The 16145-nt window shown below is 42.1% G+C and overlaps 1 protein-coding gene across 3 annotated transcripts in view; it reads right to left on the bottom strand.

Moving 5' to 3' along the window:
• Window positions 1–6329: 6329 nt before the first annotated feature.
• EFNB2 (ephrin B2) overlaps window positions 6330–16145 on the bottom strand; it is a 54731-nt gene continuing 44915 nt past the window's right edge. For 2 of the 3 annotated variants that reach the window (XM_082218826.1, XM_082218828.1), the window contains exons 3-5: window positions 13212–13304; window positions 12327–12440; window positions 6330–10150 (exon numbers count right to left, since the gene is read on the bottom strand). In XM_082218826.1, coding sequence (XP_082074952.1) covers window positions 9768–10150; window positions 12327–12440; window positions 13212–13304 — 590 coding nt within the window. In that variant the 3' untranslated portion in view covers window positions 6330–9767. The remainder of the gene's footprint in view (window positions 10151–12326; window positions 12441–13211; window positions 13305–16145) is intronic. The other variant, XM_082218827.1, reaches the window with a different exon arrangement.

Below are 16145 nucleotides of genomic sequence, written 5' to 3'. Positions count from 1 at the left end.
CAGCGCAGTTTTATACAGTGGTGCCTTGGTTCTCAAACTGAATCTGTTCCGGGAGTTCGTTCGACTCCCAAAACCATTCAAAAACCAAGGCACGGCTTACAATTGGCTGCAGGAGCTTCCTGCACTCAATCGGAAGCCATGGAAGCCGTGCCGGATGTTTGGCTTCCGAAAAACGTTCGCAAACCAGAATATTGGGCATTCCGGAGCCAATTTGTTTGACAGCTAAGCCGTTCAGAGTACCACTGTACTTTAAAAGATGTTGTTAAGAAGGCGGACTCTGAACAAATAAATATATAAAGGTAGGTGAGATGCTTTCAGAGCGAGACTCTCATCATCCCTGATAATTTTCCCTGCTGGTTGGGGCTGATGTTAGTTGAAGGGCTGCAGGGTTCCAGGTCTGAAGCAACAGACTAGAGGTGAGATTTGCAGCAGGTGATTCTATGACTATCATGCAAAGCATGAAAGTGAGCTGACTCACCTGGGGAAAACAGGCTTTGGCGTGTGCCTCTTTTCAATTCAGTCTGTATTTCAAAGTCATAATAAATAATAAAACATATTTTACTGTTGTTAGCTGCTCTGAGCCCGGCTTCGGCTGGGAAGGACAGGATATAAATAAACAAACATTATTATTATTATTTATTTGAAACAAATTAATTATTATTCCCTGTCCTGCCTAGAGATTGCTCCCTCATAAGAAATGGCTCAGACGTTTGGGGTACACATTTACAGAGCAATCCTAACCCCAGCCAGGCAAGATGAAGAAGTATTGATAAAGATTACGCTGCCCAGGACAGAAAACGGGGTAGGAAAAATTAGGGCTGGGTGATATATTGCCTTCCAAACTATTTTGAAGTCCATATTGTGGTATCAGTTTCATAATTTTCAACCTGGAAATATATCGCGAATCATGATGTGTGGGTGGGTGTGCTAAATATTTGAGGGTATGGTAGGTGGGGGGGGGCAGCTGCCACCCCCTAAATCAAATAAATAAATAAAAGTAGAAATCATCAGAATATTTGAAAAAGCTCACTGAGGTCACTTGGGTGATGTTGTGGCACATTCTAGCGAAGGGACTGGCGACCTGACTGAGCGATGGACAGAGCCAGACAGAGGATGATGACAGGTGGGCATCCTGCCGCCCGCCCCCCCCCCCAACACAAATCGTGGCTACGCCAATGTTGAGGTAAAGATCAGATTTTCCCTAGGGAAAGTGGTGGGACAAGTGAAAGTCTGGATGAACCCTACGTGGAAACAAAGCAGTGTGTGTGTGTAATCATTTGGCAAGCAGCCTCTAGCCTTCTGTTAAGAGATAAGATCCTTACTGTTGCCTCTTCAGATTTCTTATCAGGTAGCTGTAGTGCAGTAAAAATTCTTCATAGGCTTTGCAGGATGATCCAATCTGATCTATATCTCAATCTCTATCTAGATCTCTGCAAATGTTAAGACTTGAAAGCTGTTTGGGAAACATATCCCAATCAATCTTTTTAAAGTGCAGATTTCTTTTGATGCACAGGGGGAGAAAGAAGAATATAAATACCCACGGTTGTACAACATGCAGATATATTTATTATAAGATGTCCAATATATAGAAGTTTTGAGCTACTTGTTCTTCCTCAGGGAAGTACTAAAAAAAATGCCACCTTTATTCTCAATCTGCTTAAGTAGAAAATATGCAGCCTAAAAAAACCACTGCTGGAAAGATAGCCAAATTTCAGCCTATGCGACCAAATATTTAGGAAACCATCTAACAAGCATTATCAACAGCAGGAGACATTGGCACTTACAAAATCTGTTCACAGAGAACTCCACAAATTAAGAAAGGTTTGAACGCAAGTTCGTAATAACCCTTCACAATAGAATATGTTTCACAAGTCATGTCCCATGTGATTGTCAGAGTCTTCTATCCCAAAAGAAGAAAGCTGAGGGTTTGGGTGGTGAAAAGGCAGGAGAGTGTTTCAAGAAAAGAAGGAAACTGATGGAGTCTGAGAGGAGGTTGTGACTACCGAAAAGCCTTTGTTTCTCATACTCAGCTACCATACACCTGTCACCAGAGACATAGAGAGAAGGGCCTCAGAAGTAGCTCCTGGTTTAGCATTTTAAAAGTCAAAGCCAGAACCTTGAACTGAGCCCAGAAACAAGTTGGCAAATGATGAAGGTGACTGTCATAATCACTCTTAATTTTTATTTTTTAAAAAACCATGATGGTGTGAAATGCGATAAAAACAACACAGAAAGTCAGCAGCAGGATATTGTATATTTAGCTCAGTCTGCAATCCCAAAGACCTCATGGAACAGAAGGTTTTTCACCAATCTTCTAAAAGTCCTCCAAGAACTTGAGCCTTCCCAGGAGGTAGATTAGAAAGGCACCACCACAAAGAGAAATTTGGGGCAAGGAGGAAGAGAATATAACTGGGGTTCAGACACTACTTAAGACTTTAAGTCAGCACTAGTGAATCTGTGTGCTCCCTGCAGCTTCCTCTAGTAAAACATCACATTGCCAGCCAAAGTGTTTGAACAGCTCTCAAGGGTAGCCCCACACAGGGCCGGATTTAGGCTTGATGAGGCCCTAATGTACTGAAGGCAATGGGGCCCTTTATATGTCCAGCTGTCCTTTGTCAACAACAAATTGTCACTGTTTTTTATGTTGAATATATGCTATATGGTAATTTATGGACCTAATAGGTATCTAAAGCCATTTTGTTTTTTTATCTTATATTTTGGAAATGTACATCCAGGGGTTTTTTTCCCTTTAAATTTTTTGGGGAGGCCCAAGAGAGCAGGGCTATAGCTTGTTTAGCTTATACATAAATCCGGCACTGGCCCAACACAAGGCACATTGTTGTAATCAAGCTCAGGGCTTGAATGACAAGAGGCTAGATCCCTAGGTCAGGAACCACTAGAGTTACTAATGTCTTTCCTAGGTCCAAAGTCAAACTAGCAATATCCAGTTCGTGGGAAATAGTTTTAAGTCTTCCCCTCTGTGCTTACAGGAGCGTACTCAGTTTCATATACTGTGGTTTGGGTCAGGGACAACCAAGAACCCCAATCACACCAGTTCCCGCAGCTTTGGTTTGCTAGTCCATCTCACACGGTGCGCGTTGCTTATGGTAGCTTGTGCCTTGGACTGAAGCAATAAAAATGTCATTGGTGTATGTTGGAAAACAAAGAGAATCCCTGATGGATGCACTGTTTGACTTTATTAGTGCAGACCTCTCGATTCATTGTTCACCAGTCGTATGTCATTTGGCTAAGGAGATATGTCTCTATTTAAGTTATAGTTCCCGGTCTTCTTTAGTACAGTTCCATGGCTAGGCCCCAAATCAATAAGCCTTTCCACCAAAAAAACTACAGCATAGAAAGAAAGGTTCAAGAGCTATAGCAAGCAGGCAGTCAGGGTGCTCACTGGGGGGAGGGGGGAAATCATTTATATTGAGGCAACACCATGTTTCCCTTAATTTTCTTTTTAACATACCAGGTTGCACATCTTCTGCACAATCTGTGAGCTGCTTGTTCCTTCCTTTAATAGATTCTTGCTCCTTTCAGGGTAGATCACAACTGTGCATTATCATTTTATTTTCCACTTAGAGCCTATTGATTCAGCCCAGGCTCATGCTAGAGAAACAAGCTTCATAATGAGGTAGTAAATTCTGCTTTTGTTCTCATTTGATAATTAATAGTGCCATGTCAGCAGCAGTTTAAAATGCAAGTACATCTTTCCCTTCAAGTTATAAAACATGGGTTGTAAGTCAGCCAGCTTTATGCTGGGTATGTTTTCTGAAAGGTGAATAGCTTCTGCAGAGTGCTGGTTGCAGTTACTTGAGAATACTTGGCTTGGGAATATGGGGAGACTGTGGGGTAGCCCAGTTGGCAGAGCATGAGACTCTTAATCTTAAGGTTGCGAGTTCAAGCCCCACATTGGGCAAAAGGATTCCTGCATTGGTTGGACGAGATGACCCTTGCGGTCTCTTCGAACTATGATTCTACAAAGTCAGTGTAGCTGAGGGTTGCCCCCAAAGACTGGCCGTGGTTATCCAGGTCTTTCTTTCTCAACCCTACCCGGAGATGCCATTGAACTAATGACCTCTACATGCAAAGTATGTGGTTTACCACTGAATTACAGTCCTGTTGAGTTTCACAGTCCAGAATCCAAGCAATATTGTAGCCATCTTATCAGTGGGCTCAGATTCTCATTATTCTAGCCAATAATCCTGTCATGTCTGCAAATGCATAATTTAAGCCACATTCCCTGATACAGTTCAACCAGCTCCATGCTGAAAACTTTCACATCTCTAAGCATGTTTTGCTGAATGAAAGGATTGTGTGATCTTTGAAATCACACGGGATGTACATGAAAATACAAGGGACTTGAACATACTGCAAGGCCCATGTAGTCTAGTGAACAGCCATACCCTGAGGCATTGGGAGATCAGGATTCAAATTCCATTTCAATCATAGACTTAATGAGTTTTAAACAGTGCAGTGTGTAGCAGAAGCTAAAATATGCAGGATATGCAAATGCTATAGAGGCAAACAAGTGCCTAAGTGGACGGTGAAAATACATATAAATGGAATTATAGGTATTAGCATGGAATTAGCATAGGCTGATTCCACCCAAATCAAACTCTCTGTGTGATGATTGCCAGAGATTTATATGATGCTGGATAGCTTCGGTGTGTCTGAGGTATCATAATGAAATGAAAATGTTCATTTATCTCCAAAAAGCAATCAGCTGAATTCATGTGGGTGCTTCCATTCTGTGCTTGGGATTCAAAGAAAATGAGACATCACAAATTTCCTCAAGTATGAACTTACTTAAGTTCTGTTTGGTTCGAAGATTCCCTAACAAGGACTGAGCCTTCAGCAGTGGCTGAAATTAGGACTAAGTCTGCATTAGATACATTCTACTCCATAAGTGTTTAGTGGGACAAATCTGGACACCATTCATTAACAGGGGAAGGTATTAAGCATCAATCAAGCAGAAGATACTGCCCACCATTTTCTTCAAGTACCATTGTCTGCTCCTTTGTGGCTAGAAACCAGCCAGCCTAGAGGCAAGGGTCAATGGGACCAACTACTGAATAGGCTGCAGTAACAATTCTAAAGATTTCTAGAATGGTTGCTGAAAAATTCTAATATTCTCATTTTCCCCAAGAATGAGAAGATAAGCATTGGTGAATCAATACAGAATGAAGTGGTTGAACCTGGAGTTAAGATTCTTTGTCAAGCTGCACAACAGAGAAGTCAAGGATTCCTTGAGATCTACTTGTATGACTATCGCACACAAGTGGACTGGCAGCTGAGACCACTGGTAAACCCCAGCTATGAAAACGTCCACCAACAGAAAGAGCAGCATATCTCCAAAGTGTAAGGCTCTGCCCTCTGGGTTGCTTTGTGCACACACTAGATCCAGATCAGTGAGAATAAATAAAAAAAGGAAAACAAGGAGTTCATTCCTATGGTTTCAGATTTTAAAAATGTGTTCTTGGTGATATACTTCAAAAGGAATAACCAAAGCACCTACACAGTGCAAGACTAGGTAAAGGGTAAAGGTGAAGGGATCCCTGACCATTAGGTCCAGTCATGACTGCCTCTGGGGTTGCGGCACTCATCTTGCTTTATTGACCGAGGGAGCTGGCGTACAGCTTCTGGGTCATGTGGCCAGCATGACTAAGCCACTTCTGGCGAACCAGAGCAGCGCACGGAAACGCCGTTTACCTTCCCGCTGGAGCGGTACCTATTTATCTACTTGCAAAACTGCTTGCTTTATAAATATGGCTTAAAAGGCATGCCATCGTAAGGTGGTTGCCACCATGAGAGATGTTGCAAACTTGATTACAATGATGGAATCAACAGGATGTGTGGTTCATGCCGTAAGTTCATCAGCCAAATGCAGCAGAAGGAATCTCAGGTCATGGAGCCAAATATAGCTCTCCTGAGCCTCATTTTCCAGCCCAGGAACACCCTAAATCTCTCCATACCAGAGTTCTCATTGGCCCTGCTCTTGCCTGGCTGGAATGTGTCCCTGAACTATGATAAAGCTTGTGGCTTGGTTGGGTGTAGCATCTAACTTTTGCACAGCTAGAATGCAGTGTACTGTACAAAAAGGAATATAAAATCCATCGCCCTGCTCAGGACACCCACAGGCCAGGCCGTGCTTGCATGCAGAACTCGGAAATTTGATAACAATGGAATGTAACACTCTTGCTGGTAAAGGTTCCTTCATCCTGGCTGAGGTGTGGAACTGGGTGTCTCCAAACTTCCCAGCGGATATGGCCCAAACTGAAGTGGGTGAAAGGGGGGGGGGGACCAAATAAGATCCGTAGAAGGCATTGTTTCCATAGGAAAAAAATATTTTATTTTTTAAAGAGCAAATTCAGTTTGAAACAGATGTGGAATGTGAATTTTCATAGATTTCATTTTCTGGAAGGGGCTAACTGCAATGTAGAACAAAAGCAGATTTCAAATCTATGACACTCTAGGTTTTTTTTAAAAAAAGAGAGAAAAAAATTATTTATAACTCAAGCATAATACTGTGTTACTTACAAACTGGACAAAAGGAATTCTTAAATAAATATTCATGGTACACAATTACAGCACAAATATGCAGCAATTTGGCAACCTTTTTTATACCTTATCTTTTTTTTTTCCTGGATACTGTGCAAAGGGGGAATGATACGGCCTTTAAACAAGCTGTAGCTAAATACATAGCAAAAGTCAGATTTTATACAAAACATCTCGCTTAGACTTTATTAAAAAACCAATGTTGCTCTATATACACAATCTGGTTAAGAAAAGATGTTTATTCTCGTTTCCATGTGTATTTTTATTTTATATTTATTTAAAAAGGTGAATAAGGCTACTGTAACACCCCAAATCCATATACAGTAAATCTTGAACTTATTTACAGCATCTTCACTCTTTAGACATGATGGTGTAAATTTCAAAAAGTTAGGTGATTCAAGGGGTAACACAAGCAAGGCATTTACAGTAACTTTTCAAAGCTGAACCAAACACCAACTAAAAGGAACAGTTGGTAAGATTGTCATTATTCTGCACAAGACACAACACAGATACGCAGGGCTCTTCTTTTCCTTGTTCCTCACCCCCCTAAAACTGGTTGCAGGTTGTTGCTTCTTCTTCTCCTCCTCCACTGATTCATCCAATATTTCCCCCTCGCAAAGTTTAGTACATGATCAGAATGTAACCAACTAAACATACTCTTGATTAAAACAAAAAAAACAAAAAAAACCCAGGCCCATCTATTAACTCTCCTCCCACCTCCCCAAATCAAATCTTAATGACTTACAAGAAAAAATCTTTCATGGATGGATTCACAGAAAGGAAGGCTTTAGGAAAGAACTACATCTGTATTGTAGCTGGTTACCATGGTAACCTCCCACAGAACCATGATTCTCTTCCACCCTCCCTTCCTCTTTGCTTCTCCTTGGACCAACATCATTTTCAGGTTCAGGAAATACAGAGAGTAATCATTTCTATGACAGTACTTTTTTTTTTTTTTGCACGTGCTCAGTGGAGGTTTGAGAACCTTAAAATGCTGTAGTTACATGTTCTTTCCAGTCCAGAAAGTGAATTGTTGCTATGGTAACAGGACTATGTGAAAAGACATCTATTTTGCATAGCACATAAAAAAGTAGATCTCCTCCACCCTCCCCCAGGGTATAAGAGGTGGGAAGGAGGACAAGCAACCATGCTTCAAGCAGAAACTCTAAACTGAAACTCTCCGTATTTTGTGACCAGCTGAATGGACTCCATCTTGTAAGGCAAAGGGGCGGGAACAAAACAGGGACATAACACAGAAAAAAGAAAGAAAAAGAAAACCCACATCAGAACATCCGGTTGTTAAATACATGATGCAGTTACGCCAATTCTGTGGTATATTGGGGCTTGTCTCTCCTAGTCTATGAGTTATGCAAGACAGCTTAGAGGGCTTTTGTTATTTTCTCAGTATTGTTCTTTTTTGGAGTGAAGCTATTTTCGCTGCCCCCCTCCCCCAAGAAGGCTTGCCCAGTCATTTTGCTTTAGGACTGACAATTTAAGATTGAATGCATTGCCACAGATGAACTTCACATCTTCTGGTGCAGAGTCTGTGCAATCTTTCTCTCTCTCTAGATATATATATATAGATATATATATTAGTAATCATAACAAAATCTGCTACTTTATATTCCTTGGGTTCTATACACCTACTATAAATAAGTCATACCTTACATCTCCCTCTCATGTGTCTAAATGTATTGCATCTTTACGGACTGTAAGCAGTTTACCATATGTGCTTTAACTCTGAAAGAGAATACCCCAGATAGCAGCAGTGTCGGGAGTACAGGACTCCCTTGCAAATGCACTGCCAGAAACAAGGCTTGATTGGAGGAAAAATAAAATCCTGATTAATATTCAGAGATGTGAATGCTTTTTTTCTTTTTTAAGTGATGGAATTATAGCCCTCTTGACTGTTAAGCATGTGATTTTTTCTATGTCAGATGTTGCTGTTTTCTTAAACAAATTTTCCCCTGTCCTGTGATTAATTAAAATGTGATAAGCGTAGCAGCGGAGTCTGCTTTTTTATTTTTTTTCAAAAAAAAAGGAAGGAAAGAAAGAAAGAAAAAGAAATGTCATTTGAAGCAGACCGAGATTTTGCTACAGCTAGTTCAAAGCTGTACATCTTATTGCTGGCACAGTAAGTACCCCAGCAGTCCTGCCCTCATATATCACTATTGTCTTGTCTCCCAGGCACGTCCATTTACTTACACTCTTTGTCCTACTTTAAAGGGAGAGAACTATTCTCTCCCGCACATTGCTATTGGAGAACAACCTTGGCATCCTTCAAATGCAGACCCTATTCAGCTGCTTGTGTTGCTGTGTGTTCCAACTTGCTTCCTAGAACTCCAGATATCAAAAGTGCTGCGCTGCCTAAATTGTCTGGCTTGGCCCAGTTGATATTCCAGAGGCAACAACAGTCGATCAGCCCTTCCTCCTCATATTCTTGGCTCTGCTGACAAGCTAGCTTCGGGACGGAAGATTCCTTTATTAAGCAAGCCCGGTTTTACCCTCCCCTCCCCACCCATCCCAAAAGCACTAATCATTCAAGTGAGGCTGCTACCACAAACGGATGGTGTATGGAATGACAAAAATAAAATAATAATAATTGTATGCTTTACAGTAGTGATGTAGGTTGAGGAGTGTGAATGAATGCTAGTGTGGAGAATGCTACCCGGCTGAAGCAAAATGCATCAGGGATTGACTAAAAGCAAGAAGGATGATTAAAAAGTCTTACTTAAAAGCAGGTCTGTATGACAAATCCGCAAGTTCTTAAGAGTACACACAAAGTCACAGGGCTGCATTTCAAGCTTGATGACTTCCGACTCCCTCCCCAAACGCCTAAAAACCATTAGCATCCATGAGTTGCTCCATCTTCCCTGGGCTTTTCGTACGTGTCTGGATGCCAGCAGCACATGGCTTCGGAGGTGATGAACGTACAGCAATGGGGGCAGGTATCTTCTATGCAAATCCTTCCAGCTTCCAAGTAAATGCTTGTTCACCAAGGCAGGAATTCTACAGACTAGGGAAGCTGTCCATCTCAACGTGGCTCTCTTGTCACAGGGTGGGGCTTGCCGTTCCCTCCGCTGCACCTGGTCCAGTAACCAGTGCAGGGGCTCATCACAACCCCCCACCCCACCCCACCCCACGTCACGGATAGCATTTTGACCAGAGAGAGAGAGCTTCAAAAAAGGTACCGCGCTGAGTGTTCATCAGACCTTGTAATAAATGTTTGCTGGGCTCTGAGGGGGCATTTCTTGAACGATGTACACTGGGTGTCCATAGTCGCCGCTGACTTTTTCATAGTGTGGGCAAAAGACACTATCTGCAGTCCTCAGAGGAATGATAATGTCACTGGGTTCAGACCCATTGTTGTTCCCACTGCGTTTGGGGGTGGCTAATGTACTAAGTGACAGTGTCGTCGTGTGCTGGGGAGAATGCTTCCTGTGTCTCCGCCGATACTTCAACAATAGAACCACCAGAGTTATGATGATGATGAGGAATATGATGGACCCTGAAGCTATCCCTGCGAATAAGGCCACCTCTGAACCAAGGATACTGGAATGTCCAGCCTTGCTTCCATCTGAGTTGGGACCTAGGGATAAAGTTGGAAGGAAGGGGCAGAGGGGAGAGACAGAGCGAGAGAGATCTAAGTTCAAAACGATCATTGTCCCATCACCAGTTTGCAGCACTGAAAGACTTGACTGTTGACTGAACTTTTGACAAACCAATTACCCCGCAAGACATCTAGGAACAACCAGCCACAAGTCAGCCATTCACATTCAGCAAGACGCTTGTGTCTGTTTCTCTCACTTTTATGTTGCTCCCAAACCACACTGTGTTCTTTTCATCTATCATCACCCATCAGCAGCAAGGACTGGCACTGACAAGGCAGCCTTTGATGCACACCATGTCTTAACAGATGTTGGTCAGCTCAAAGCAGCTAATAGGGATAAAAACGGGGGTGGGGGAGGAAATTCTCAAGACTCACTATTCCCCTGCCACTTTCTTTTCCAAACACTAATTTGGACTAAACTTTGCCATTGTGCGCTTAACCTCTATCTGGAGACGCATCTGTGTTGCCAGGTGGAAAGCAGGTTGAAATGCTAAGAGACCCCAAGAGATATTGCTTCATTTTGTTACGTTTTGGTTGTTTTAACTACGGTTTAGTTAAAACAGGGCAGGTGGGAACAGCCTCAGACGGATGCCTCAGAGGGTCTAGCCTCATCCTGGGTCAATCAGCTCACACAGATCTGCTAGGGCAGAGATGGGCACCTGCCCTGCCCTTCTGTGTAGCATCCAGTGGAGCTATTTAGCCCACTAGATCTACAGAGGCCAGCAGGGATGAGTGCTGGTCATAGCTGGTAGCAAGGGGGCTTTGCTGGGAACAAGATTCCCATGTACCTGCAGCTAGAATAGTGGTAACAAGGATGCAAACTGATCTGGAGCTCACACAACAAGCATGTTTTAAATTAAATCAAATTTGGTGCTTTGTCGCTGAGAAAACCTTTAATAGGTTTTGCTGCAACTTGATGCCTATTTTCAAGAGAAAATATTGCTGTGGAGGCTAAATTTGGGTAGAAAAATCCTCCCTTAGCACAAAATTGCTGATGCCTGCTCAAGTAACTGACAAGCAAAAGATTTAATGGCATATGGCAAATAATGGTGCACAGGTTAAGGAGTTATTAAAAAAAAACCCAATGATGGCACTGAAGTCAACTGACTGAGCAGTGGTCTTAGTCTGAGATTCTTCTCCTCGCTGACTTCCCCTCACTATTCTTCTTCATTCAAGTGAAATAAAGATAAGAAACTGGTCTTACAGTGGTGGCCCATGCGGTGGTTTGCGAGGTGAAAGAGATGGCAATGGCGGACAAGGGGACTTCCTACCCATATCCGCCAATGGCAAGGCAGACATGGGATGACACAGCCAGAACTGTGCAATCCCATGGCTGCCTGAGAGGTTTGCCCAGCCATAGGTGAGGGTGGCTGATGCCATCGCAATGACCATACCCCTTGCACAACGTTTATGCAATATCCCGTACCTCTACTGCCACCTTCAGAGAAGTAAGAGCAGAAAGGCTGCTCCCCCTCCATAGATGTGCTGCTGCTGGATACATTTCACCCCGTGAACCACCTCAATGGCTGCTACTGCTATTTTTGTCATTCTGACATTTAAGATAAATACTCGTCTTATACTCATCCAAGAATCAGCTCAGTCATTATATATTGCTTAGATGAGTTATTCAGAGTGCCAATGTGATCCGCCAGAGGATGACAGCAGTAATTATGCATGTTTTAAAGCAAGCCTGATAAGTGCCAATGATAAACTCTTCATAAATACTGCCAGAAGACAATGGCTACAATCTAGTGCTCAGTTAAGGATCCTTTAGTTGACTTCAATTAGGCTTGAGTCAAGTGTGCTTAACCATGAACTGGATTGCAACCAATGACCACCAACTCATCTCTTCTGGTAAGCTTGTTATAACTACTTCGATTCCTGCCTCTCTCTCCCCCCCTTCTTTTTGAAGTCAGCAGTATTTCCAGATGGAACCATTCCATTTCTATGAAATGCAAATGAAGAGAGGCTTACTTTTGCAGAAGTAATGATCTTTGACCTCTCACACACTGGTACGCATGCTTCCTCTCCCTATGCAAATGCTTGCTTTTATTGTTTCTTATTATATAATAAACCCTTAATGGTGGGAGATAAAATGTATAAGAAATAGCCTTTAAAATCACCTCCTTCAAAATCTAAAAGCTCTCCTGTTTACCTGCATGATCCTTTACAAAGGGACTTGTTGTAGAGCTTTTCCCGTTGGTACCAGCTTCCTGTTCCGGGCGTTTAGTTGGATCAGCATTATTTGGGGACCCACCAGAATTGGGAACTGAAACAACACAAATTATTCACTACAAACTAACAATAATGTGCTTTATAAGCTGGTTATCAATTTTCACGAGGCATGAATGGCTTTGAACAGAAGATCCTTTATGCAGGAATACAAGAAGATATGAGAATGTAATTTTCTCCTTTAAAGCAAGCAAGAGAGAAAAAGCTATAGAGTTATTTCAGAGATTTAGATTGTGAAGCTAGTGGCAGAAAATGAAGGGGATTCCTGAAATTGGCAGGAAAACCTTTGCAGATGACATTTCAGCATAGCAGGCAAGTTGATTGACTACTAAACCAACCTCTAATTAGAAAGAATAGGTTTTTTTCTGCACAATAGGTTATCTGTATATGAGAAAAGGACAATGAACAAAACCCTCTCTTCTTTAGGGAGGATTTGCCACAAGCAAATGAAGGGAGCATTAGCCCCCTTTCCTTTTCATTTGTTTTAAATAATTCTGAGCTCTGAAACTGTGCTTTAATGTTTAGAACGCAAGCAAGAATAACTGCAGCACATGTTGTTCATGGGTGACCTTTCTTTCCAAGGAGAGCTCTCCAATGAAGAGATCTTATTGCATTAACTCTCTTCCTGTAAAATCTGTCAGTAACTTAGGTGCAGAAAATAGGCTTTGCCTTCAGAATCCAAAGAAAGGCAGACTAATATAGACTCCGCTGTTTCATGCTGTTTCACCTTATTAGCAGAAGCTGAGACACTCAATGGGGCCCAGGGGCTGATCAAAGTTGTTTGATGAAAAACACAGATGGTCTTTACCTTGTCCAACTTTCATTAGGATCTTCATGGCTTTTGTCTGACACACCCCTCCCTCCTGGTTATCCAGGCCTTCCAGTGATCCATTAGATGTTGCTGATTGAAAAAACAAAAACACAAGAGTGAAAGATTTCAGGATGCTACCAGGTGAAGTTACACAAAGCAAGAGTACCTGAAAATAGATGTTATCTGTTCAAATTCACTCCTGCTGTTCAGGTTTACCCAGAAAAAGTTGTGAAACGCTTGACAGCCAGGCAAACAGAGCAGGCTGTGTTGTATACCTAAAGCTGGAATGCATTATCGGGTTTCTAACTTATCCAGGCACTTTTCTTTCATGAACAATTGGCTGTCTTGTTATTATGCCACTGGTTGAAAGAGTAGACAGTTCTCCACACCTACACCTACACTGCCCTGAAAAACTGGGATTTGGCTGGAAAGAAAAGGGAGTCCTGCCAGCCTCAGCAAAGCAAGTAACTTGCATTCCTCTCAAGCCAGAGAGTCCTACCGATTGAAAAAAACACAACTCAGAATTTGCAGTTGCTCATTTGTGTACTCCAGTACCTGTGCGTATTATCACTTGGACTAAACCTATCTGCATCTACAGTGGTACCTCAGGTTAAGTACTTAATTTGTTCTGGAGGTCCGTTCTTAACCTGAAACTGTTCTTAACCTGAAGCACCACTTTAGCTAATAGGGCCTCCTGCTGCTGCCGCGCTGCTGGAGCACGATTTCTGTCATCATCCTGAAGCAAAGTTCTTAACCCGAGGTACTATTTCTGGGTTAGCGGAGTCTGTAACCTGAAGCGTATGTAACCTGAAGCGTATGTAACCCGAGGTACCAATGTATTTCCATTTCTGCCTTCACCTGAAGGGCAAGGAAACTGTGGCCCAGGATGCTTTATGAACTCCCAAGACTAAGTTTTCAACAAACTGATGCACACACTCAAGCAAAAACAGACAAAATGAAGACTCAAAGACAGCTTTTCATTTATGCTTCCTTAGCTTGCCTAACTCATCAGGGAGATATTCTACCTATCCATCTCCCCTTAAGGGCAAATAGAATTTGGCAAAAATCCCACTGCAGCAAATTCTCTTCCCAGAGACCAATGCACACTCCCAAATTCTAGGGGAAGTTGCTGATCAGTTGAGAGCCAAAAGGGAGGGGAAGAGGTCACTGGCAAATTGCTCAAGAAAGCTGCAAGAAGAGTGGGATTGGATGGGGGGGGCTGGGCTAGCTCTTGGTATTCTAATTATCTAGTTGCAAGGCAGGGAAACTCTGAAGGCAAGAATGGGCTGAATGGAACCTGCAGTTCCCCATTCTAATTCATGGGACTTTGAGAACGGACATTATTTATCTATTGCAAGGATTTTGAAGTTGCAAACAATATTTCATGCACTGAGCAGAAATAGCTGCACAGACTATCTATCTTGATGAATAATGCCATGACAACTTTTAATATTACTAACTGATTATAGCCCTAATAAATCTGGTATCAACTTTATTGGGGGTTTTCCCCAGTACTTTCTCCTACCCTAGTGCTCTATAGCCTTTCCAAGGCACATTTGCAACAACATCTGCTAACTTACTAAACTATTAAAGGAAAGGGGAAGGCCATGAAAGTCCTTGCAGGGGGTTTACATGAAGAAAAAGCAATTAAGCGGCACTTCTGGTACTAAGAAGAATCTCCTTTTCATCTAATTTAGATATGGCCCCATAACTCTTTCTTTTTCTTAGAAAGATGTACCTTATATTCATTCCTGAGTTCCTTCATACTCCCGGACCGCCTTTCACTAAGTGTCTTCCCAGCCCCATGTTGATATTTTTCTTTCTCTAATCTTCTCACTAGCTGCAAAAACTATGAACCTTTTCCTTCCCTTTGATCTAGTTCCTGCTTTTGTTCTACTTCGCCCTCCTTGTGGGTGTAACATAATTCCTCACTACATGAACTTCCTTCTTGCAGCTCCCTCTCATATTATCCTTGTAGCTGAGCTTGCCCAGGCATCCCGGGCTAATTCTGGCTTTCCATCTCACACAAATGTTAGCTGGCCAAATTTCACCTCTCTGTTTTCTGACTCCTTGCATGTGCATTTTTAAAGTGAGAAATTTGGCTTGGGAAAATTGTGCACATCTGCGGGGCCAAGCTCGGAAAATAATGGAGATGTATAGCTTTGTTTTGTTGAGATCTTTTTTCTCCCCCTCAGAGAAAAGAAAAATCAATACTAAGAACCAGTTTGGGACATAAATCAAATGCATCTTTTGCTGTGTGTTTTTTTTTATGACCTCTTTGTTTCTGTCCTTGTAATCTGTACTCTGGCCAACAGCGTACAGAAATACTGAAATAGAACTTCGGTAGAGAAAATAGTAAATAAACAATGACCATTCTGCTCTTAATACTAAGCTTCAGGAATTCAGCTGCCTTTTGCAGATTAAAACATAATAGAGTCAGACTGCAGTCGGTGTCTTTCTACACTGTAAAAAAAAAGAGAGAGACCATCTTGTTTAACCCATGATCTAGGCAATGGCAATGCAACCTAAACAATTCACAGCTTAACCTCTGTATGACACAGCAAAGAACGCTGCAGAAGACGAAATCTCAAAACTAGTGTCCCAAAAGGAATATAGGAGTTGTTATACCACTGCGCTCCTAAAGGATCCCTGCATGCCTTACTTCTTTAGAATCAAAGTTGCAATTAAAATAGAACTGTTATATTCTGAAACATTTATTCCTTTCAGCTAAATATATAGATTTTTTTGTTTAAGTGACTCCTTCATAGCCCTAACGCAGCTGAGAGGCCATTCTCCAATGAAGGCTTAAAGGACATATCAACAAGTGTGTTAAATGTCTCTTAAAGAAGAACAGAACAGCAACAAGGAGCTCTTGACTCCACTGAGCTAAGACTAAGTCCAGCGCCACCCAATGGCCCAAGCTATGCTATG

This window comes from Podarcis vaucheri (assembly GCF_965113315.1).
Source record: "Podarcis vaucheri genome assembly, chromosome: 4".
NCBI lineage: Eukaryota > Metazoa > Chordata > Lepidosauria > Squamata > Lacertidae > Podarcis > Podarcis vaucheri.
Note: the sequence above shows the minus strand (reverse complement) of the source record. Positions and strands in the feature narration are given on the sequence as shown.